The sequence below is a fragment of the Thunnus maccoyii genome, chromosome 13 (assembly GCF_910596095.1).
Source record: "Thunnus maccoyii chromosome 13, fThuMac1.1, whole genome shotgun sequence".
In the NCBI taxonomy this organism is placed as follows: Eukaryota; Metazoa; Chordata; class Actinopteri; order Scombriformes; family Scombridae; genus Thunnus; species Thunnus maccoyii.
The window spans coordinates 1,380,524-1,405,000 of record NC_056545.1 but is presented as its reverse complement, the minus strand read 5'-3'; the positions used below and the strand labels follow the sequence as shown (position 1 = coordinate 1,405,000).

Here is a 24,477-nt window from a genome sequence, read left to right as displayed (position 1 = left end):
CAGCTGTGAATGAAAACACAACAAACTGACAGCAGTTCAACTGTTTGCAGATGTTCGGCAGCGGTTGGGGAAGAGGCGTTATTCTCCCGACAGGCGGCGCTCCCCCTCCCCCGCCTCCCCGAGAGAGACGCCTCCGGCCAGAGAGCCAATCAGAGACGTGCACCGCAGACTGGGCGTGGCCAGCCAGGACAACAGAGGCCTCTACTCCAACTCATCCAAAGATAGAAAGACAAGTAAGGAGGAAACACCTGCTCCTCTTCCTCACGTCTCCTCTTCCTCTCTCTGTTTTCTTTCAGTTGGTCGCAGCTTTAAAAAATTAACCTGATAAAACTGAACCTGGTCTGCGCGGCGTCTTCGTCACAGGAAGCGCTCCGAAATTTAACTTTGTGCAACCCAAGAATTTGTTGAAGAACTTTCAAAATGTGTTTAAGTGCCTCAAAAATCCTCCAATTTGGGGAACTTATAGCGTCTCATAGCGTCGTTTTCAGAGTAAAAGCTGTAAAAAGCTGCTGAACACTACCTGCTCACAGTTAGCTGTAGACTAGCTGGTGAACATAGTGGAGCATTTAGCAGCTAAAGAGCCAGATATTTCCCTCAGGAGTTGGTAGAGAGTAAAAACAGAAGCTAAAAGAGAGTGAATATTGGACTCACATTCACCAGGTGGACAGAAACACGACTCCACATGAATGATAACGTTGCTCCGTAACTGCTGGATGTTGAAATAAGCAACTGTTTGCTAACATGTTAGCTACAACTACTTTATAAGCTGATAATATGACAGAAGTAGTTTTTACAGACTATTCTGCTGAAAACAAGTGAACAAAAAACATCATGTAACGTTTCTTGAACCAGATTAAAACTATAAAGGATCAAGAACAGAACCCTGAGGAACGCCACAAGTAATTATTGACATTATCAATGTGACGATAATGTTGCTCCATAACTGCTGGATGAGGAAATAAACAACTGTTTGCTAACAAGTTAGCCACAACTACTTTATAAGCTGATAATATAAAAACTGAACCTCGTCTGCACGGCGTCTTCGTTACAGGAAGTGCTCTGAAATTTAACTTTGTGCAACCCAAGAATTTGTTGAAGAACTTTCAAAATGTGTTTAAGTGCCTCAAAAATCTTCCAATTTGGGGAAAAACTGTTGTTAAAAGTTGTTAAATGTGTTACATCTGTATAATAATATCATAAAATTTAATTACACTAAAATCCCCAAATGTAGCACAAAGCCTCTAAAATATATTATTATCATCTGATCTGATCTCATGTGTTAAAGCTCCCAAATCCCAAAATATGGTGTCAAACCCCCTCGTTTATTTGGTAAAATCTCCAAATTTGGCGCCATTTTTATAGAGTTTTTGAACTTTGCTTCTAAATTGTTAATGTTGTTCTGGCCAATAAATCCACAAACAGGAAGTCGTCTGTTCTCTCTCATCCCAGACGTGTTTGTTGTGACTCCCAATAACAACATTTGATAAACTTACAGCAGCTCATGTTCTCGTGTGTCTGCAGGCGGTCTGTGGAGCAGACTCGGCTCCGGTGATGGCGACAGCGGCGCCGGACGTCACGACCGCAGACCGAGCAGCCGGTCGTCGGGCCTTTTCTCCTCCGGTGGCGACGGCGGCGGCGGCGGCGGCAGCAAGAGCACCAGGAGGAGACGAGGCGACGGAAAGGAGGGAGCGGAGGAGGACGAGGAGGACGAGGTGGAGGAAGACGACTCGACGCTGCAGAAGATGTGGGGCGCCATGATCAAACAGAAACAGGAGCGTCTGACCCACAAGATGAAGAAGAGTCGGCTGGACAACCTGCCGTCGCTGCAGATCGAGATCAGCCGCGACAGCAGCGACGAATCAGACGCCTGAGAGTGAAGCAGCAGAGAGAAGAAGAAGAAGAAGAAGAAGAGAGGAGTTCCTCATCTGTCCGTCAGTCTGAAACAGACACGGAGCAGATCTGAGGCCAGTGATGGGTTTTCTTTTGTTTGTGTATCTGCAGTTCATGGATGGATTACTGAGCAGGGCGACCGAGCACAGACACACAGTCTCTGTTTGAAGTCGACATTTCAGTCTTTAAAGCGTCTTTAACATGTTTCGTCCTCCTCAGTCTGATCTGTGTAGTAACAGTGTTGGTTGTGGTTCGTAGTGATGAACCTACAGAGACTCTGCAGCTCCTCTCGACTTTACGGAGCTTTATAGTGAGTTTCAGCTCATTGTTTATCTGTTCTGCTGCAACTTTTACTGTTCTGGTTCACTCTCAGCGTCTCATAGCGTCGTTTTCAGAGAGACAAAGCTGTAAAAAGCCGCTGAACACTACCTGCTCAGCAAACAGATTGAACCAGATTGAAACTATAAAGGATCAAGAACAGAACCCTGAGGAACACCACAAGTAATTGTCTCTGTTTGAAGTCGACATTTCAGTCTTTAAAGCGTCTTTAACATGTTTCATCCTGCTGCTATAAGCTGATAATATGACAAAGATGTTTTTTTACAGACTATTCTGCTGAAAACAAGCAGATAAAAAAACATCTTGTCAAGTTTCTTGAACCAGATTGAAACTATAAAGGATCAAGAACAGAACCCTGAGGAACACCACAAGTAATCGCTGGATGTTTGTTAACAAGTTCAACCCGTCAGCTTAAAGCTGATGATGAGTCAGAGTTAATGTTCACTACAAAACATCAGTTAATGCACATTTAAACATTAATTATCTGCCAACAACATCCAACAATCCAAGTTTTGTTTTTTATTTCCAAATAAAAGACAAATGTGATCCGACACATGATGAAACATGGAGACAGTTCAGTGTTCAGTTGTTTTTCACTTGAATTAATTTGTTAATTAAGAGTCATTTAGTCAGCAGCTGAACACACAAACATGAGCAAACAGTTCAACACCAGCAGAGAATAAAGATTCCAATAATAAATTAATAATTAGTCGGTTTAGCACGTTTCTGTTTTTCCTTTTTTCTGGGAAACTTGTTAAAAAACTGTTCAGAAATTACAGAAAATATCTTGTTTGTTTATTTCCTTCATATTTCAGCAGCATAGTCTCATTAAAACACAGTCAGTCTCTGGTTTCCTCCAACATTTTTTACAGTGTGCTGTAATATTTAACACTACAGCACACTGTAAAAAAATATTACAGCTGCAACTATTTTGATAATCGATGAACAGTTTTGATTAATTTGCTAAAATTCTCTGCACCAAATGAGAAAAATAGTAAACAATGTTAGTCGCAGCCCCATAAATAAATATATAAATAGATATTTGGACAGTTTGAAGTAAATGCTGAAGTTTATCTGCAGCTTGAACCTGTAAATGTGACTTGAAGAGAGTCTGGGGGGTCGTAGGTGTCTGTGCTCAGGGGCCCGGGGCCTCCTAATCCGTCCATGCTCCTGTCGATAAATTAAATATCTGTGCTGATGTTTCCTGTCAGGATGTAACAACAGAGCGTCACGTCTCCACTGAAACCCCGTCACGCTCTCTCTCCTCTCACCTGGCCAGCTGCTGCTGCTCTACATCATCAGTAAATCATTCCTACTGGACGCCGTCGGCCGCTCGTGACTCCGTTTTGTTTTTGAGTTTTCTTCCCTCAGACTGTTGACGTCGTCATGAGGAACCTGTTCAGCTCCACGGGACCAGCTCCTCTACCCACAATCCTCAGCTCCTCTACCCACGATCCTCAGCTCCTCTACCCACGATCCTCAGCTCCTCTACCCACGATCCTCAGCTCCTCTACCCACGATCCTCAGCTCCTCTACCCAGAATCCTCAGCCCCTCTACCCACGATCCTCAGCTCCTCTACCCAGAATCCTCAGCTCCTCTACCCACGATCCTCAGCTCCTCTACCCAGAATCCTCAGCTCCTCTACCCCTCTACCCACAATTCTCAGCTCCTCTACCCACGATCCTCAGCTCCTCTACCCACAATCCTCAGCTCCTCTACCCAGAATCCTCAGCTCCTCTACCCACGATCCTCAGCTCCTCTACCCACGATCCTCAGCTCCTCTACCCAGAATCCTCAGCTCCTCTACCCACGATCCTCAGCTCCTCTACCCACAATCCTCAGCTCCTCTACCCCTCTACCCACGATCCTCAGCTCCTCTACCCACGATCCTCAGCTCCTCTACCCAGAATCCTCAGCTCCTCTACCCACGATCCTCAGCTCCTCTACCCAGAATCCTCAGCTCCTCTACCCACGATCCTCAGCTCCTCTACCCACAATCCTCAGCTCCTCTACCCACGATCCTCAGCTCCTCTACCCACAATCCTCAGCTCCTCTACCCCTCTACCCACGATCCTCAGCTCCTCTACCCACGATCCTCAGCTCCTCTACCCACGATCCTCAGCTCCTCTACCCACAATCCTCAGCTCCTCTACCCACAATCCTCAGCTCCTCTACCCACGATCCTCAGCTCCTCTACCCAGAATCCTCAGCTCCTCTACCCACGATCCTCAGCTCCTCTACCCAGAATCCTCAGCTCCTCTACCCAGCACTAAGCACGTTTTGATCAGAGCAGAGCTGTGATGTTCAGTGACGACGTCTTCTCCGCGGACAGCGAGGGGAAGGTGGAGAAAAGAAAAAAGACACACAAGAGGATCAATAAATGATCGATAATAAATGATCGATAAGCTGCCTCCTGAAGTAAAACTCCTCCTTTTATCTCCTGACTTCTCCTCGTTCGGCTTCGTGTTCCTCCGAAGCAGCTGAAACTCTGACATGAGAGGAAACAGGAAGCAGGAAGTGTGACTGATTTAAAAATCCTTCATGAGGGACGTTTTTCTTACATTTTTTTTTAATCACCTGTTGTGCTTCAGTTATTGAGCAGCATCGAGGTCCGTCTGTCTGTCTGTGGACATAAACACTGTGTTCATCCTACTGTCTGTACCAGTCGGTCACATGATTTATCTTATTTTGTGTTTTCATTTTTTTTTTATTCAATCTTTTGAGGGGCCACAAACACACACACACACACACACACACACCAGGCTGAGCTGTTTGTTATCGTTGTTGTTGTTGTTGTTGTTGTTGTTGTTTTGATCTCAGTCCGATCAGCTGACGTCACTGCTGGGCCTGAATTTTGCAGAACCGTCACTTCTGAATCATTCAACTCTTTTAAATTCGGATCCATTTTTAGAGAAAAATGATACATTTCAAATCAATCAAAGTTCAGTTTATTGCCGATGTAACGAGCAACAGGTCGGCTGAACACAAGGCAACACATGAAGAAGAAAGTTTCAAGTGTTTTGTTCAGCAGCGTCTTGGAGGAGATTCCTTCTCACTAAACGACGGATTGTAAAATAAAGCTTGTGAAATATGTCAGAAGTCAAATAAGTTTCTTACAGCCTGACTCCGTTTTTACATTTAAGACTTTTTTGCATTAACAGTTAAATCAGTTCAACATCACTGAAAACAGGAAGTGTCCTCATCAGGTTTGTCTGCTGTGTTCATTTCTCTGTTTTCCCTCCTGAACAGGACTAAATCTACTTTACAGCAGACAGAAAAGTTTAAAGACTTCAGAAAGTTTTGATGTGAAAAATGTGTAAATTTATCGCTTCTTCGTGATCTGTTGTGTTTTGTCTCCTCGCTGCGGCGGCCATGATGGTTTTACCCTTTTCACGCTGTACAAAAGAAAAAAGACACAACGAGATGATTATAATGTATTTATTTGTCAATGAGTGCTGATGACGTCATTAATCTGATGTGGATTTCGTTGATCAAACAGCTTTGAAAGTCTTTCCATCGTCTCTGCCAGAAGCAACAGAAACAAAAAGGTTTAACTTCCTGTTTGGTTTTTGTGCAAATTTCTCAAACAACCTCCTTTTTTTTCTGTGTCTGTGATCTAATCTGCAAAAGTCTTGAATAAAAAAAAAAAAACTGTGAAGGAGAGTCCGACCGATACGTCAGCACGACCGAGTTTAAATCAGTGGAACATTAGTTTTACTATCGGCCTCGAACGCAGCATCGGTCGGACTCTTAGAGAGGAACAAACAGTCGGTCCGTCTGGTTCTCAGCCTGGTGTGAACTCTGATCCTGGTCTCACATATCACAACAGTTTGACTTCAACTTGGATTCAAATGTTACTGCGACTCCGCCGTGTTCGTCCTGACTGGTCGGATCTCAGCGGTCTGACTGGTCGGAGGCCAGAAAATAAAGAATCTCCTGTTTTTGTATTTTGGTCTGTTGAGTTTCATTCTGATTATAAATGAGATATTTCATATTTATATCAATATTATATGAAAAACAAACATACTGATGATTCATCTATTCTTCAACCCATCAGGACAAACTTTAAGAACATAAAGATTGTTCAGGAATGTTTCTGACTTTATTCATTTATTTGGTTGTTTAATTATAAATTTTATCTTCCAATATGGAAACCGTCACACTGCCAGGATGTAACTGGTGGACAAATCCTAAATGACTTTATTACATGTTACAGTTTGTCTTGATAGTAAACAGTCACAGACCTTCATCAGACATCAAGTTCACAACAACAACAACCAATCAGAAGAGGAGCTGAACCACCAAGAAGAAAACATCCTTAAATGAGACAAAAGATCTATAATGAACATCCACAGAATAGGAATGATTATATATATATATATATATATATATATATATATATATATATATATATATATATATATATATATACAAAAGATTGATGAATTTTAATTTTTTTGTCCAAACTGGAAATATCTAAATGATTTTAAAGTAAAACAAATCACATTAAAGATTGTTTGTTTGGGAAATCTGCTGATAGAGACAATAGAATCAGTTACTGACAGGAAATATGGTCAAATAGTCCAATATTACATCAAATATTAAGGCAGTATTTTAAGTAAATAGTCTAATATCATTAATCTCCTATTATTCTATTATTTTTAGGCGTGTCAGCATCATAAACGTGGACAGCTTCACGTCAGACTGAAATATCTCGACTAAATATTCAAATTATTCAAAGGAAACGTTCTGAACATCATGATGATCCTCTGACGTCTCCTTTAGCGCCGCCATGAGACTGACTCTTTACTCTCAGGATAAACTGTATTAATTAAAATGTTCAAATTCAAAAATGTGTCCAAAACTTTAGTTTATGTTCCTGCAAAACCTCTGACATTCCCATCAGCCTCAGCTGTACTTTGTGTTTACTGCTAATTAGCTAATGTTAGCATGCTAACATGCTAAACCAACAGTGTACATTGTAAACATACCTGCTAAACATCAACATGCTAACATTATCACTGTGAGTGTGTTAGCATTCTGATGTTAGCATGCTAACATTAGCTAAACCAACAGTGTACATTGTAAACGTACCTGCTAAACATCAACATGCTAACATTATCACTGTGAGTGTGTTAGCATTCTGATGTTAGCATTTAGCTGGAGACACAAGGCTGTTTGTATTCTGTAGATTTTCATTTACAGTGTTTGACTTATTTTAAGGATGTTTTTATCTGATTTAACACGCTTCCAAACACATTTAAAAAACAGTTTCAGGCTCCTTTTTGATTGGTAGCTGCAGCCAAAGATGGTTCCTTTATGGATTTGATGGCCTGTAAACAGATTCATTTATATAGTCTAAGAAAATAAATAAGCCACCATACGATAGAAACAACAATCCCAGAAACAATCCTGATCTGGCTGCAGGTTTAGAAGCTGCTGGGTGTTGGACTGGATGTCAGATTCTGCTCCCAGTCTGGTGTTTGATTACTGTGTCTAATAATATCCAGGCGGTTAGTTTGGAGCCTTACATGGCAGCCGGAGCTCCCAGTGACGGGGTTAACACATCCCGGCTGTCAGTAAATCATTCTTATCATATTTACTCATAACATGGAGAGAAAAACCTGACAAAATCTGTCAATGAACTGAGCTCTGTCAATGTTTTACACCAGTTTATGTGTAAAATGTATTAATATTAAACCTTTATTTAACCAGGTAAATTACACTGAGATTATAAGATGTCTTTTTGAAGTGAGCAAGAGAAAAGGTAAAAATATCCTCAATTATTTCTGATATATTTTAATTATTGTTTGACAATAACAAGGAACCAAACTGACCAAAAAGCAAATTAATATCTTTCAATCTATCAGTCAGACGTGACCGCAGAGCTTCAACCGACATGTAAAACAGAGCTGGAGCTTCATGATGATGAATGACGTCATGAATCTGTGATAAACAGTTAAAAGTAGTTTTTTTAGTTTGATCAAATAAACATCTGAAAATATATTCACAGATTTACTTTGACTGAGGCGCCGTGGATTCATCCGCCGCTGAAAATAGTCCCCAACAAATGCACTATTTCCTCCTGTTTGCTTGTTGAGCAGCTGTTTTAGGAGATTAAACATGAAACTAAAATATTTGTGAGCTGTTTTTAAAGATCTTCAGTAGGAACCAATGAGCTCGGAGCGGAGAAGGGGGGACAGTATTGAGAGACGGACCGACGCCATGTTAGTTTGAGTCTGTTCATTAGTAACATCAGACTCAGACTGAGGAGCAAATATTTAGAGCTTCACTTTGTCTCTTAAATGCATCATGTTTGGAAAAAATAAATAAATGTGGACGAGAAAAACGGAGCTGCTTCCTTTAACAGCTGTTATAACAGACCAGTTCTTATTACAACTGGAAGATAAAAATGCATCAATGAAAACAACATTTTTCACACATAAACTTATTGACAACACTTTAAAAAACAACATATCAGATTTTGTCAGCGACGGAGGGACGATGTCTTGATGTCCTTCATCAGGTGGAAACATGGAGGCGTTCAGTGTCTAAAACACAGATAACTGAAAATTAAGATAAAAAGGTAAAATAGACTCACATAACATGTGTGTGACATTATATCACGATGGTGGATGAACATTAAAAACATCAAGATTTAACGTAACCTTCCTCTCTACAGTGTTCGACCACGTTGGTACTTTCTCTTTTTCTTTTTTTACAGTTTTGGAGACAAATATCGTCCATTTAAATCCATTTAAACTGAACACAGAAAGACTTTTAAGCTCCAAACTGTTACTGTTGAATTATAATTCTTCTCTGTCATTATTGTATTTATGTTCTGGTTGAACTGCTGTGATGGAAACCACATGTAACGACTTTATACTGTTCTTCATATCTTCATATAATCTGGAAATATGGATAAGAGTCAACAGGATAAAACAAAACACCGTCACCATGGTGATTTCTGTAGTTGATGAATGAATGTTTCTACTTTTATTATTAGTTTTATTTATCAATTTGTTGTATAATGTCGAGCTTGTATTGTAATAAACTGTAACACAGTCTGATCAGGAAGTTTTGATTTGATTCGTCCTTTAATTAAACGAGGCAACTTAATCCGTTCAGGAGTTTTATTACATCATCCAGATTAAATCACTGCAGACCCGTCACACCTGGAAACATCTGGTCCACCTTCAACAGAAGCAGGAAGTGATTCCTCGCACACGCCATCACAGTCACTGATAATTATATATATTTAAGCAGGCTGTATATACTGTATGAATATATATAAAGACACTTATTACATCATCTATTCAATATTTACTCTCCTTTTGCACTATTTGTATCTTTGTCTACAGTTTACAGTTTTACTTGTAAACAGACATCATGTTGTTTTCCATGTATTGTTTTTATATGTATCTATTTATCGTAAGTATATTGATTAAGAATGTTTATAGACATTATTTATTTTATTTTAATCATTTATCTTTATTGTATTCATGATGTAAAATTGTATTTTTCTCCTCTTATCATTTTTATTTCTTTGTATCTAGTTTTTATTTCATCATTATTATTTTAAATCTATTTTATTTAATAACATTTTCATAATTTTTAACAGTCATCTGTGAAAGACTTAACCTGTATTAAAGGTGCAACATAAATAAAGTTTGATTGGATGAACTAGAAACTACGTCACATATCCGCCAATAAAACTGATTCTGATGATTACAGAAAGAAAAACATGTTTAATGTTCATTTGAGCTCCTGATTGTTATTTTAAGACGCACTTGAAAAATTGTGAACCCGTCTTTGAAGTTACTGGAGGCGGATTGCAGGTTTGAATTTGTGTATGTGGCTGCATGTTAATACATCACATGTTTGATATGTAGCCATCATCCCGTTCTAATTTATATTTACTCGCTCAGCATATATTTTCTTATATTTCCATATTATTTTAACAGTAGTGTGTGAAGGCGCCATGCTGGGCCTCGTGTTATTGTGTTGGGTAATCATCTTTTGAATGTCTTTCGTTATGTAATAATAAGATCACACTGCTTCACTCTGATTGGCCGCTTGGTATGGCTGTTATTTTATCGGACCAATGAAAATCAAAGCCCGGGTCCGGGAGGCGTGAAGCGAGCCAATGGGAGCGCACTGACGACATCGGAGATATAAGTTGTGTTCTGTGACGTATGCGGCCTCCAGTTACAGTCGCCATCTTCTCGTCGTGGATAGCAGACCCGAGAACAGCGACAGGCGGCAGCCGAAATAAATACACCACGAGCCGGCGTTATTTTTCCACCGAGTCACGGCCGAATCAGTTCGCTAAATGAGTTGATGGACTGCCTGCTGATCAATGGTTGTGGTATCGATAGGGCTGGTGTAGGTTTCCCCTCGTCGCTCGGCTCAAAGATGGAAGACGCCTGCAGAGAGTACCAGTCCTCCCTGGAAGACCTGACGTACAACAGCAAGCCGCACATCAACATGCTGACCATCCTGGCCGAGGAAAACCTCGACTTCGCCAAGGATATCGTCGCAATTATTGAAGCACAAATCAGCAAGGTTTTTATAAATATAGAATATTTTCATTTTGAGATGTTTCTGTGGATGTATGTAGTGTTAGTAGGCCCCGGCCGCGGCGGAACATGGCGGCCGGCGGTGTGTCAGCGAGCGACTATTTTCTTACAGTTCGTTATTGTTCTGGTTAGCAGCACTCAGTAGCATTCCTACTACTATTATTATTATTATTATAACTCGTTTATTGTGTATTAAAGTGAACACATCGCTCACATATTGATTAACTTGGTTTGCTTCAGAAACCGTATTGATTACTTTTTGAACAAAAACAGTTTTAACTGTCGAAACTCGCCCCGCTGACTGAAAGCGGCCTGCGGCTCAACGCCGGTCACAATCCACCGTAAAGCTCCGCTACACAACTTCATTTAACTTCATTTAACTTCATTTAACTTCATTTAACTTCACCACTGGATTTATATACTTCCTGTTTAAACAAGACAGTAATATGTGTCTCTCAAGAAGAAGAAAACGACATAAAATTAAAAAAAACTCCATAAATAAGTTGATAATTATCAGGTTTAAAATCAAATGAAGGCCAAAGAAAACAAAAACTTTTGATAAATGTTTTCAAATAACCTAAAAATATGTAATATATGCAGACATGCAGTGATTTGAATCCACCATAAAACCAATCACTGCAGGATGTGTTTAAATATTATCATGAAGTTAATGATTCACTCACATCCACATCAAAACTTATTAACTAATTAACATTATTAAACAGCTTCAGTCTGATTTATACAGAGCTGGAAGAAGTACTCTGATACTTTACTACAGCAAAAGTACTAATACAACATGTAAAAATACTCTATTACAAGTAAAAGTACATAAGTATTATGAGCTTGATGTAGTTAAAGTATTGCAGTAAAAGTACATAAGTATTATGAGCTTGATGTAGTTAAAGTATTGCAGTAAAAGTACATAAGTATTATGAGCTTGATGTAGTTAAAGTATTGCAGTAAAAGTACATAAGTATTATGAGCTTGATGTAGTTAAAGTATTGCAGTAAAAGTACATAAGTATTATGAGCTTGATGTAGTTAAAGTATTGCAGTAAAAGTACATAAGTATTATGAGCTTGATGTAGTTAAAGTATTGCAGTAAAAGTACATAAGTATTATGAGCTTGATGTAGTTAAAGTATTGCAGTAAAAGTAGTGGTTTGGTCCCTCTGACTGATATATTATTATATATGACATCATTAGATTATTAATAGTGAAGCATCAGTGTTAGAGCAGCATGTTACTGTTGTAGCTGCTGGAGGTGGAGCTAGTTTACACTACTTTATATACAGTTAGCTAGTTTAGTCCAGTGGTTCCCAACCTAGGGGTCGGGCCCCTCCAAAGGGTCAGCAGATAAATCTGAGGGGTGGTGAGATGATTAATGGGAGAGGAAAGAAGAAAAAACAAAGTTCTGATACACAAATCTGTTTTCAGTTTTTGGACTTTTTCTCTAATCTTTGATTTTTGCTGAAATATTGGATCATTTGAACATTTATTGAAATGAAAGCATGTGAGAAGTTTAGAGGGAAAAATCACTATTTGGTGGAGCTGTTAACAACTCATAGACATGTGAAATGTGACCCCGACTACACACTGCTTTTTGTAAAAAGGTTGGAAACCACTGGTTTCATCTTTAACAATGTGTTGTATTTTAAAAGCTTGTTATATTATCCATTGTGTCAAATCTTCATCTGAAAAGTAACTAAAGCTGTCAAATAAATGTAGTGGAGTAGAAAGTACAATATTTCCCTCTGAAATGTAGAAAGTAGCATCACATGGAAATACTCAAGTAAAGTACAAGTACCTCAAACTGTACTCACATACTATAGTAAAGTTACCGTCCAGCAGTGGATTTATGAACATTATTATTATTATTATTATTATTATGTGTAAACTGTAAAACAGGAAGTTTAGTTCAACTCCAACAATAAGTTTGTAATTATTTGGTTTAAAATCAAAAGTAAACATTGAATAAATACTTTAATAGATGTTTTAACATAAAAATCTTTCATATATTATGTTTAATATACTGACTGAGACGTTTATGGTTCCAGAGTCCACAAGCAACAAACCAGTAAAACCACAACAAGCTTTTAGTTTCACAATGAATATTGTTGATTAATGATTAGTGTTTTTATGTGTTGAGTCTTGAAGCAGACGTGTCAGTGACTGAGTGGACACTGCTGGACATTGATTAATAACAGATCATATTAACGAGTCATTTAACGAGACATTATTGACGAGCGGGTTGAATTACGGTGGATTCTGACTTGTGGTTTTGCAGCCGTCACTATAAAAGCTGCTGCTTGTTCTCTTTCTGGTTTATTGTTAATAAAGACAGTTGAACAGAGTGACGAGGCCTCTTCAGGCCTCCATACAAATGCTTTTGCAGTCAGCACTTTAACTCTGTGGTCAGTGTTTGACGGAAACAAAAAGCTGCCTGATAGACCAGGAAAAAAGGTTTCTCTGCATTCATTCACTAGTGAATCTTGAATAACTGAAATGTCATTGGATGGTTCAAATGTTTATAATAAAAAATGTGAAATGTGCTTTTTGTCATTTTTTATTTCCCAGTGTAATTTATTGGTATGACTCTGGTTTTACATGTGCTCAGTCTGATGGGACTGAACGTACAAACAGAATGAAGTCAGCTGATGCTGCACAGTTCAGAAGCAGTAAACACGCAGTCTGCAGCTGCTTTAACTAGACGCCTACTGATCTAACGGGTCATCACTGTTTCTAACTACCGAAGGGAGAAAAAAAAACCCTTCTGAGGGCTAAAAGTTTGAGAGTGTGAGTGAATAAAACTGTCCGGGTGTGAAGACGTGACGTGTCGTCAGGGTAACGTACAAAGAGCGGTTCACGCCCTCTTTGGAGGTAAAGACTGGACTCCTGTTTTGTTTTTTTATGGACACGTTTTCCTTCCCTGACCGGGAGGACGATCAATAACTTCCTGAACTGATCGATTATTACGACTGAAGACCACTTCTTGTTTTTGTTTTTTTGTTTTTTTTTTGTTTTTCTTGTTTTATTTTGAAGGACGGCAGCAGTGATCAGACCTTCACTGTGCTTGAAAAGACTTGATGGATTTTTTTCATTCAAGAATGAAGAAACGTTTTTCGGACTTTGGACAGATTTTTATTTTTATTTTTTTTTTTTTTTCCAGTCGGATGTCAAGTCTTCATTTTTCCTCACTTGACAGATTTTTATAAAATTTTTGTCTTTTGTTTTTTTCCAGATTTTTGTGTATTTTGCACACAGTGGGTGGTGAGGTGGGGGGAGGGCATTGTGTTCTGATCATTTTGTTCTGAAATGTTGCTTTTAACCCCTGTTGTTTTCTAAACTTGTTGAGTTCTCTATTGCTCCAGGCCCCATCTGCCGAGAAGCTTCCAGTTTTGTACTTAGTGGATTCCATAGTGAAGAATGTTGGAGGAGAGTACCTTGCAGTGTTTGCTAAAAACCTAATCACTTCATTTTTATGTGTCTTTGAAAAGGTACAGTTCTCTTTGCTGCCGTTCCGCCTTGTTTTAACCGTTAAGAGTCATAGCTGCCACTTCTCTCCTTGTGTTTGCTTGCTTTGTTACGTGTAGTCTCCTGCACTCTGCTCCTGTGTACTTAACGCATAACGTAGCTCTGCTAATAAACGTGGGTGGGTGGGTTAAAGCTTTTTTTGAAAATGCACACACATACTGTTTGGTGCTTTGACAGACTAGCGTGCTAACATGTAGAGTTGTTGAGGCTTTGCTGTGATGTTGCTGAATGTATTTTTTATAGGTTTTTTTTTGTTGGTAGCTTTGGACCAAGTCATGTCCTCTGTTTGTAGGTGGACGAAAACACTAGAAAGAGTCTGTTCAAGTTAAGGTCGACGTGGGACGAAGTGTTCCCTCTGAAGAAGCTGTACGCGCTGGACGTGCGCGTCAACGCCGTGGACTCGGCCTGGCCCATCAAGCCGCTGCCGCCCACCGTCAACGCCAGCATTCACGTCAACCCCAAGTTTTTAAAACAGGTGCGTACGCGCCTGCAAACACCAAAAACCAGACCGATTCTGTTCATGTTGCCTTCATGTTCCCGCAGGTTTGAATGAGCTTCAGTCAGAGATGGTGAAGCCAGACGAGTTTAATCTGGTTTTTAAAGAAGATTCGCTTCATTTAAATGGTCTTTAAATGTGTGAAGACGTTGAGCGTAGACAGAAATACAATGAAAAACACAAATAATAAACAGTTTGAAGCAGCTTTAAACCTCCGTGTTGTAGAAACTAAAATCAGTTTGTCTTTAATCCGACTCGGCTCTAAAACTGCCGAAGGTGGTGACAGAAGAGGAAGTTCCTGCTGTGTGTCAGCTTTTCCACTGCAGAGCTGGAAGAAACAACAGTGAAACATCAGGAATCATGTGATAACATGTTGACGCACAGAACCAAATATAAACTCTGGATTTAAAGCCTCAACTGTTTGTCTTCATGTACAAGAATCTGAGTCGGAATGAAAATAGTGGCGGGAATCTTTGGGAATCTCAGGACTAGATTCGGTGTGGGGGGTTAGTCTCTTGCTGCAGTAGACTGTGTGTTAAAGCGTCCACCTGGTAGATAAGATAAATGACCCGCAGCCTTTTTATTTTAAAGTTAACTGCATGAATGAATGAATGTGTAACAGACTCTCTCCTGTGTTGTTAACGTCACGTCGTTCAGACTGTTGAGAGTCAGCCGATCAGCTGTTCTCGTTTGCTACTGTGCAGAAAGTTCACTACGCTTCAGGTTGTTGTTGTAAAGGTAATAATCGAGTCATTAAATTGTCTCTGTGAAGTTGAACTCTGGCGTGTTGCTGCTTCACGTCATTAACTAACGTTTACAGTCTGCATCCCAGCGTGTTTTCTATAAACGTAGTGAACTCTGCTGAACGTCTCCAATGAAACTTGTATTCTGACTTAAATTCTCTCGTCTCCTCATATTTGTGACCTTCACAAACGTCTTCAGTCTGAGTCCGAGGCGCCCTCCCCGCGGCCCGCCTCCACCCCGGCGCCGGCGCCCACTCCCCCGCCGGCCCCCACCACCGCCGCCACCACCGTCAGTCAGTCCAGCCTGACGCAGGAGCAGCTGATCCGCCAGCAGCTGCTGGCCAAACAGAAGCAGCTTCTGGAGCTCCAGCAGAAGAAGATCGAGCTGGAACTGGAGCAGACCAAAGCACAGCTGGTAGGACAAACAGTCTGACTCCACATGTTTGATTCCTGTTGTTCAGTGTTTGAGATGTTTACTGCATTTAGAAACGATCTTAATCTTAATCAGCTTGTTTTTACTGATTCTGGGACATTTGAACTCCAGCTGCGGGTATAAATGATACCTGCTGCTTCCTGGATCAACGTCGTCTGCTCTCTAACTGGCAGAGTTTCCTCACCAAGAACTAAAACGTTGAATTTATGGTTTAGATGTTGAGCGTCTGGTGAAACTGGCATCACGTTAGATCAACAGTCACACAGGAAGCCGCAGCGCAGCAGCTTCTTCCTCTTGTTGACTCGTATTAACTGACAGGAACCTGTAACTCTGCTGGATTCTTATTTTAGCTTCTCTCAGTCTGTTTCTCTCCTCACGCTTGTTTGATGTCGTCCTGCAGGCCGGCGGCTTCACGCTACCGACACCGACCTCAGTCTCCTCTCCGACGGCAACGACAACGGCGGCGAAACCCACCACCCAAACCGCTCCCGTGGTCCGACCCTGGATCCCTCCTCAGACTCAGACCGACACCAAGCCGTCCACGAGAGACCCGCGTCTGAACCGCTCCGGCCCCCCGGCTCCTCCCCAGCCCAAAGAACAGCCTGCTGGGAAAAAAGATAGCAACGCCACAACAGGAAGTCCCGTGCCGACACCTGAGAAACGGCTGCCGGAGAAACCGGTCCGGCCCGACAAGGCCAGGATGCCGAGGAAGGAAGCGTTAGAGGAGAAGCCCAAGTCCAAGTCTCCGTCTCCGATGCCGAAAAGCCTCCAGAGTAAAAACAAGCACGCAGAGGCGGAGGGCCAGAAGTCAGCCGACAGCACAAAGAAAGACCCGCGGCTGAGGAAACGCCCGCAGGACAAGACCGGAGACGCCAAAGACGACGAGCTGAAGGAGAAGAAACGATGCAACGACAAGAAGGAGAGAGAGGAGGCGGCGCGGGCCGCCGACCCGCCGCGCTCCAACAAACTGAAGCTGCTGAACGGCTCGCTGACCAAACACGACCGCGAGGAGTCCGTGGAGAAGCTCGAGTTCAAGACCGGCGGCAACGCCCGGACGCACGCCAGGAAACGCACGCGCTCACGGTCCAGGTCGCGCTCACCCACCACCTCCCCGAAGAGGAAAGACAGGAGGTCGCCCAAGAGCAGAGCGAGGAGCAGCTCCTTGTCCCCGTCGCCGTCTCACAAACCCGGCAAACCCAGGAGGGTCCGAGCCGACGAGCCGCAGCACGGGAAGCCCGGCCGAGAGGACCGGCTCACTCCCAAGAAGAACCAATCGGAGAGCAGGAGATCAAAGAGGCCGGCGGAGGACCGGCACTCCGAGTCCAGAGACTCGCACTCGCCACGCAGCCACGACGGCAGCGGCAAGGAGACCAAAGATGCTCCTCACCGCTGGAGGAGCGGCTGGGAGGAGAACAAACAGTGAGTCCAACATGTTTCATATTTTTATTATCAATAAAAAATAATAAATAAAAGCTTCTGATTGGATCTTCAGTCAGCTGTTCCTGTTAAACACATGAATACCAAACTGTTCTTCTTCTTCTTCTTCTTCAGTCTCAAGCTGTCGGAGGATTCTCACGTGAAACCCGGACCTCAGAGACACAAACCGTACGGCACCCCGACGCGCCCCACCACCCCCCGAACCCCGAAACACCGCCTCAGCGTGGACGCCAACCTGCAGATACCCGACGTCCTCAACTCCGCCTCCAAGAAGGACCTGCTCAGGAGGGTACGTCACACACATACAGAGACTCCTCGTGTTTATCTACACGGGTAGTTTTAATAGTTTTTAAAGTAAAAAGTGTTTTTTCTTTCTCTTCAGGCCAGTAAGCGTTTGGAGAGCGGCGAGATTTCCCAGGAGGACTTCCTGAACATGGCCCACCAGATCAAACATTTCTTCCAGTATCAGGAGGAGAAGCAGCAGCGCTCCGAGAGCTGGGACGACTCCGACGACTTCCCCGCCAAGAAACCGCCGCTGCTGGCCACGCCCCGCGATGGCATGGGCGAGGCGGCGCTGACGTACTACGAGCACAAGTCCAAGCTGAGGAAGACGCAGGTCACCCACCGAGCTGCCGGGGAGGAGTGGGAGGGCGAGGAAAGTCCGGAGGAAGGCGAAGAAGTGGCGCAGGGCGAGAAGGCGGGCGCTGGCCGCAGCACGGGACACCTGCCGTCACATAAATACAACCGGGCGCCACGGGACAGACAAGGTGAGCTGACTTATTTTACTAGACTCCAGGAAGTTTTCATTCTGGTTCTTGGTGTTAGGATTAAATCAAACTGTGGAGCTGTTAAGGTGCGTCACTGACGTCGGTTGGTTTCTCTCGCAGGTGAGAGGCGGAGTAAAGAGCGTGAAGAGCCGCGGCCTCCGCTCGGCCCCATGATCGAGGAGTACAACCACGGGAAAGAGTTCCCCACACTAAAATCTCTGCCGGGCCTTCGCTTCAGGAGGAGAGCCGACCCCCGAGAGTCGAGTGAGTCTGCCACTCCGAACACAAAACATGACGATGTGTTAATTCACTTCAACTGATCTCTGAAGGCAAACTGTCATCTGTTATCTTCATCCACAGAGAGGTCAGAGGTCAGGTTCTGGAGCTGCGGGGTGTCAGGGTCTCGATCAGTGACACTTCAGCAGGGTTAGAGACTCTTAAGAGATCACAGTTTACACATTTAATTAGGAGTCCAGCGCACACGACAACCTGAACGATTCATGAGTGAAGAGTAAAGTTGTTCGTCAGCCCCTCAGAGGGATCATGGGAGATGTAGTCAGTAACTAGTTAGAGAGACGAGTTCAGGACGATTTAAGTTTCTCCTTAGTTGATGTTTAGATTCCTTCTCTGTAGTTTAACGTTGATACAGTTAGTTAAAGTCTTTAGTTTAACACTTGAACTCATGAGTGAATGATCCAGTTTTAAGGTTTTGAACGGTCGCAGGACGTCAGAGCGTCTCTTCATGTTTCATCTCGTTTCCAGGTGAGAGAGAGTGGAACTCGCCGCTGACGGAGCGCCAGCGCGAGGAGCAGAAGAGCGGCTACGACGCTCCGCGGAGGTACGCCGAGTCCAGACACCCCAACCCCCGCAGACCAGAGGGGCCCCCTCCCTCCGGCACCGTGGTCCACAGGAAGTGTCCGAGCCCGGCCGGTCTGGACGCGCCGGTCCCGAGGTTTGAGCGTGAGCGCCTGTCGCCGCTCCACCAGAAAGACTCTGCAGACAGTCCCGTCCCGCGCTTCGAGAGCCCCAACAGCGAGCACTCAGACGACGGACCGCTCAATCTGGACGCCGCCCCCCCTCCTCACCCTCACCCCGCCCCTCCCCCCAAATCCATCCTCAAGGCGCCGGCCCGCGGAGGTCCGCTGCCTAACGTCCGCCAGCACAGCGACTCTCCAGGACACACTCCTCCTCACGACGGAGGCCACCCCCCGACCCGCTATGACGGGCCCGCACACATGGGCCCGTCTAGACCGCATCCTCCGGGCCGGTACGAAGGCGGCGGCCCCGGGCGCTACGACGACCCGTCCAGGTTCGAGGGGCCTCACAATCAGGGTCCCGGCAGGTTCGACGGCGGCGGACCGCCTCATCACAACATACCCGAGAGGTTCGACGGACACATGTCACATGGTCCAATGAGGGGCGGAGACGGTATGGGCCGGTTTGACGGCCCGCCTCACCCTCAGGCACCCGTAAGGTTTCAGGGTCAGGGGCCCGGACCGGGGCACTTTGAGGGCCCGATGCAGCGCTTTGACGCACCGCCGCACTTTGACAACATGGCTCCTGGTCCTGGATCTGGGCCGATGGGCTTCCAGCAGCAGCGGCCGATTCGCTTCGAAAACCCTCCGAACCAGATGGGCCCGATGCGGTTTGAGGGCCCCGGTCCGATGCGGTTTGAGGGCCCCAGGTTTGACATGCCGGGCGGGCCCCATCAGGGAGGACCCCCACGCTACGACTGCCCCCCCGGCCAGCAGGGCCCCCCCAGGTTTGCTCCTCAACACAACCTGCAGCCCCCCATGAGGCCGATGGCCCCGCCCATCTACGACAACCCCATCCCCCCCCAGCAGAACTACAACATGGCCCCCCAGCGTTTCCCGGAGCCCATGAACCCTCAGTTCCCCGCGGGGCCGATGGCGTTCCCGGTGCAGCCGAACCTGCAGCCGGCAGGAAACTTCAACATGCAGCCGGCGCCGTTCAACCAGCCGGCCGCCGCCCCCTTTTACAACCCCGCAGCCCCCGCCGTCAGCATGCAGCAGCCGGTGAGCCCCGCACCCCAAACACCCCAAAACACGCCAAACACCTGATGCACATTATTATTAAACCGCCACCAGTGAAGAGTCGTATGTAATATAATCACTTCCTGCCATAAAAACATTTCCTCTTTGATTTGAACGTTTCATTCGGTAAAGTTCCAAACTCTCACAGATCCTGGAGACATTTCTTGACTTTGTGTTCATTATTTCAGTTGTAACTTCCTGGATTTCCACCTGTTAATTAAGAATCGTCTGTTTTTTAAATCCCGTGTCGTTGTTTTCAGGTGAACATGATGCCGAACCTCAACACGCCCTTCCTGCCTCAGAACGCCGTGCCTTTCAGACAGCAGAGTAAGATCATCCTCACGCTTCAATAAACACACAAACACAAACAAACGACAGCGAATCTGTTTGAATGAACGTGACGGTAAATAAACTTTAAACACGTCTTGTGTCTAACTGGAACCTGATTGGTTGTTTTCGTGTCCCTGCAGCTCCGCAGGTCGCCCCCCCGGAGAACCACTTCGGTCAGGTCGACGTCAACGACCTGCTGTCCAAACTCATCTCCAACGGCATCATCAAACCCTCGCAGCCTGACGCCGCGCCGGCCGCCGGCAACGGTCAGTCAGTCCACGACTCTGATGTCATCACGGCGAATCTCCGGCGAAGCTGTTTATTTACATTATTTATTTGTTTGTTCTTTCCAGAAGCTTCGCCGCCTCCCGCAGCTCCTCCTGCGGTGGAGGAGGAGGAAGAGGAGGAGCAGGAGATGGAGGAGGAGGAAAACATCCCGGACCTCACCAGCTTCACCATCGACGACATGAAACAGTGAGTTCTTCTCTTCACCGGCGCTTCACAGCCGCCATCTTTAACGAAGCCTCGTCAGGGTCACATGTTGAGACGGATCAGTCAGCTGATCTCTGTTGTTGTTGTTGTTTTTGTTGCAGGCGTTACGAGAGCGTGGTGACGAAGCTGTACTCGGGGAACCAGTGCTGCTTGTGCAGTATGAGGTTCACCGCCGCTCAGACCGACATGTACGCCGACCACCTGGACTGGCACTTCAGACAGAACCACGCCGGCAAGGTCGCCAGCAAGAAGGTCACGCACCGCCGCTGGTACTACACCCTGACGGTGAGAACACCTCTCCCATTAATCATCTCACCACCCCTCAGATTTATCTGCTGACCCTTTGGAGGGGCCCCGACCCCTAGGTTGGGAACCACTGGACTAAACTAGCTAACTGTATATAAAGTAGTGGCTACAACGCTAACGCGCCTCTCCGTGTGTTTCAGGACTGGATCGAGTTCGAGGAGATCGCTGACCTGGAGGAGCGGGCGAAGAGTCAGTTCTTCGAGAAGGAGAACGAGGAGGAAGTTCAGAAGAATCAGGCGGCGGCGAAGGAGAAAGAGTTCCAGATCGTAAAAGCCACCAAAGACCAAGTGGGCGAGGTGAGACAGAAACGCTCCCAGTTTAAAAAACAAAACAAAAAAACCTCCACAAACAAACCAAACAGTCACTTTACTAGTCGTGACGTCCGTCTCTGTTTCTCCGCAGTCGTGTGAAATCTGTCAGGAGCCGTTTGAGACGTACTGGGTGGAGGAAGAGGAGGACTGGTTCCTGAAGGACGCCGTCCGGGTCGACGACAAGGTACGACCGACTCCTCCAATCAGAGCAGCAGGAAACGTCTCTGATCTGATACGGAGGCCGTTTAACGTTTATTAGTTTAACTTCCTGAAAGAGCTGCAGCTAAACGTCATTTTCACTGTTTATTGATCTTTTATTATTTTTTGACTCATTTAGTTTAAAAAACAACAACAAAAGAGTTTATTTCTTATCACGAGAGTCATGTGACGTCTGAGAGCCAATCATCTCCTCCGTCAACGACATAATGATCAATAATTAATCGATCGACAGAAAATAAATCAGAATGTTTTTAAAATGTGACGTTGAATATTTGTTATTAATTCAGAATAAATGTTTTTCTCTGCTCAGAACTTCCATCCTTCCTGTTTTGAAGATTATAAAAACGTAAGTAACAGATCAATAATATTCATAAATGAATCAATAACTGATCAGTGAAGCGAGACGTTTGACTCGCTGCCGTTTTGTTTCCTCAGACGTCGTCGTATCTCGACGTCACGCCGTCGCCCAACAAGCTGCTGACTGACCACCCGCTGAGCTCCTTCATCAAGACTGAAGAAGAAGAAGAAGAAGAGACTTCCTGTGACGTCGCTGCTGCCGCCGCAGCCGCCGCCGCCGCAGCCGCCTCCTCAGTCAAACAGGAAGTGGAGTGTGAGGCCGGCGAGCTTCCTGTGGTGAAGAAAGAGGAGGAGCCGGAGGTTTTAACAGAGCTGCAGTCGGAGGGAAACGCGGCGCCGTGAACTCGCTGCTTCACTTTTTCTGTTTTTTTTTTTTTTTGAAGGAAAAAGTCACTTTTTTTTGTTTTTAGCGTGCGGGGGCGGAGCCTCGGCATCGTACACTTGAATACATTTTTGTATTTGGATTCTGAACGACCATTTCAAGGTCTCCTGCTTTTTTGTGAACTGAATGAAAAACTGAAATTGTTTATTGCAGAAAAAAACAAATGTTTTGTTTTTTGGGGTAAAAAAAAAAAAAAAACAACAAACTGTAAATGATTTAATTTATAAATTAAAGTATTTTTTGTATCTCTGGTGTAACAGTGATTGAATCCAACAGCTGCTGTTTGCCGCCTGTTACAGTCTGTACATAGTTGAATCTGAACGATGTGATGACGGGTAGTCGCAGGTAAGCATCATCTGATTGGACGACTGAAGACCGGCCCCGCCGTCGCTCTTCAGGAAGCGTTTCTACGGAGGATCGAAGACGCCTCTCGTTTGTTTTTTCTTTTCTTTGGTTCTCGAGTTTCCAATAAAAAGAGTCTGAAACTTTGTTGTTTGTGTGAACGGTGATTGTTGTCGGTCTGAAGACTCCGTTTTATTGTTCATTTAGGTTCCAAATCTTTAAATAAAGGTTCAGTGGGTTTAAACTTCCTGTTTCTGTTGGTTTTTTATTTATTTATATGACTTTTAATTTTTATAAACATCACAACAGATGATTCATTCTGTCTCAAACTCAACGTTACAACAGAAACAAGAGAGATTATATATATATATATATATATGTGTGTGTGTGTGTGTGTATATATATATATATATACACACACACATATATATATATATATATACACACATATATATGTATATACACGTATATACATATATATGTGTGTATATATATATATATATATGTGTGTGTATATATATATGTGTGTGTGTGTGTGTGTATATATATATGTGTATGTATATATATATACACACACACACACACACACACACATATATATATATATATATATATATATATATGTATGTATGTATATATATGTATGTATGTATATATATATATATATATATATATATATGTATGTGTATATATATATATATATATACATACATATATATATACATATATATGTGTGTAAAGCTACTGACAAGAAGAGACTATAAATATAAATAAAGAAATAAAGATTATACAAAAGCATCTCTCAGGAATAAAAACCTGAGGACAGATTTTTTCCGTCCTGCATCCTCTATACGTTCTTCTCTGTCAGTCCTGGATCGGAGGATCTGCAGGCGTCTTCCAGGTCCTGACGACCATCATGTCGTCCCGTCAAAACATCCGTCTGGGTCTAAAACTTCAATATTATATAATATATATATATAAAAAGCTTTGTACAGAATGCAAACTGTGTTTTTATATCCAGGCTTGATGGGTAAATACCATCATCACCAGTATGTTTCCAGCAGGCTGCAGGTCAATATAAACCACTGAGTCCAGTAGAAAAGATGTAAAATGTTCAACTGAATAAACTTCAGATCATGTTCATGTTCCAAAAGTCTCCTGTAACATTTAGACGCTTCATGAAAGACCTGCAGACTTTCATCTGTAACTGATCTGTTAGAAACACTCTTTTCCCTCCAGATAGATGATTGTTAGTTGATGTTTGGACGAGACTTCATGTGTAACAGACGGCTGTTTATTATTGTTATTAATCACTGGGACACAGTTCACGTTGGTAACTTGTCACCATGGAGACAGAAAAAGTGAAGACCGTCGTTTTACATCAACATCAAGTCTTTGCATTAAAGACTCAAACCTGCTCCAGATGATGGTTCTACAGAACTGTGTTATTAGCAGCTTATATCCTGA

At 43.5% G+C, this 24,477-nt stretch overlaps 3 protein-coding genes across 5 annotated transcripts in view; all 3 read left to right on the top strand.

Moving 5' to 3' along the window:
• ncbp3 (nuclear cap binding subunit 3) overlaps positions 1 to 2,218 on the top strand; it is a 12,607-nt gene extending 10,389 nt beyond the window's left edge. The window contains exons 12-13 of the mRNA XM_042432381.1: positions 51 to 233; positions 1,522 to 2,218. Coding sequence (XP_042288315.1) covers positions 51 to 233; positions 1,522 to 1,871 — 533 coding nt within the window. The 3' untranslated portion in view covers positions 1,872 to 2,218. The remainder of the gene's footprint in view (positions 1 to 50; positions 234 to 1,521) is intronic.
• A 36-nt stretch (positions 2,219 to 2,254) lies between these two features.
• Positions 2,255 to 6,177, top strand: LOC121910836 (adhesive plaque matrix protein-like). Of its 2 annotated transcripts, none has more exons than XM_042432186.1 (2): positions 2,255 to 4,041; positions 4,138 to 6,177. In XM_042432186.1, exons 1-2 carry the CDS (start codon positions 3,616 to 3,618, stop codon positions 4,501 to 4,503), a joined length of 792 nt encoding a protein of 263 aa, XP_042288120.1. In that variant the 5' UTR covers positions 2,255 to 3,615; the 3' UTR covers positions 4,504 to 6,177. The 2 variants fall into 2 exon arrangements, with proteins under 2 accessions (XP_042288120.1, XP_042288119.1); XM_042432185.1 differs by having other exon boundaries at positions 2,255 to 4,449; positions 4,494 to 6,177.
• Positions 6,178 to 10,420: 4,243 nt separating this feature from the next.
• pcf11 (PCF11 cleavage and polyadenylation factor subunit) lies at positions 10,421 to 23,254 on the top strand. Of its 2 annotated transcripts, XM_042431182.1 has the most exons (18): positions 10,421 to 10,795; positions 14,179 to 14,304; positions 14,634 to 14,816; positions 15,780 to 15,995; positions 16,414 to 17,432; positions 17,565 to 17,739; positions 17,833 to 18,217; positions 18,338 to 18,481; positions 18,578 to 18,643; positions 18,980 to 20,253; positions 20,532 to 20,598; positions 20,742 to 20,867; positions 20,955 to 21,075; positions 21,195 to 21,378; positions 21,540 to 21,695; positions 21,802 to 21,894; positions 22,240 to 22,275; positions 22,365 to 23,254. In XM_042431182.1, exons 1-18 carry the CDS (start codon positions 10,571 to 10,573, stop codon positions 22,626 to 22,628), a joined length of 4,860 nt encoding a protein of 1,619 aa, XP_042287116.1. In that variant the 5' UTR covers positions 10,421 to 10,570; the 3' UTR covers positions 22,629 to 23,254. The 2 variants fall into 2 exon arrangements, with proteins under 2 accessions (XP_042287116.1, XP_042287117.1); XM_042431183.1 differs by lacking the exon at positions 18,578 to 18,643.
• The last annotated feature ends 1,223 nt before the right edge of the window (positions 23,255 to 24,477 follow it).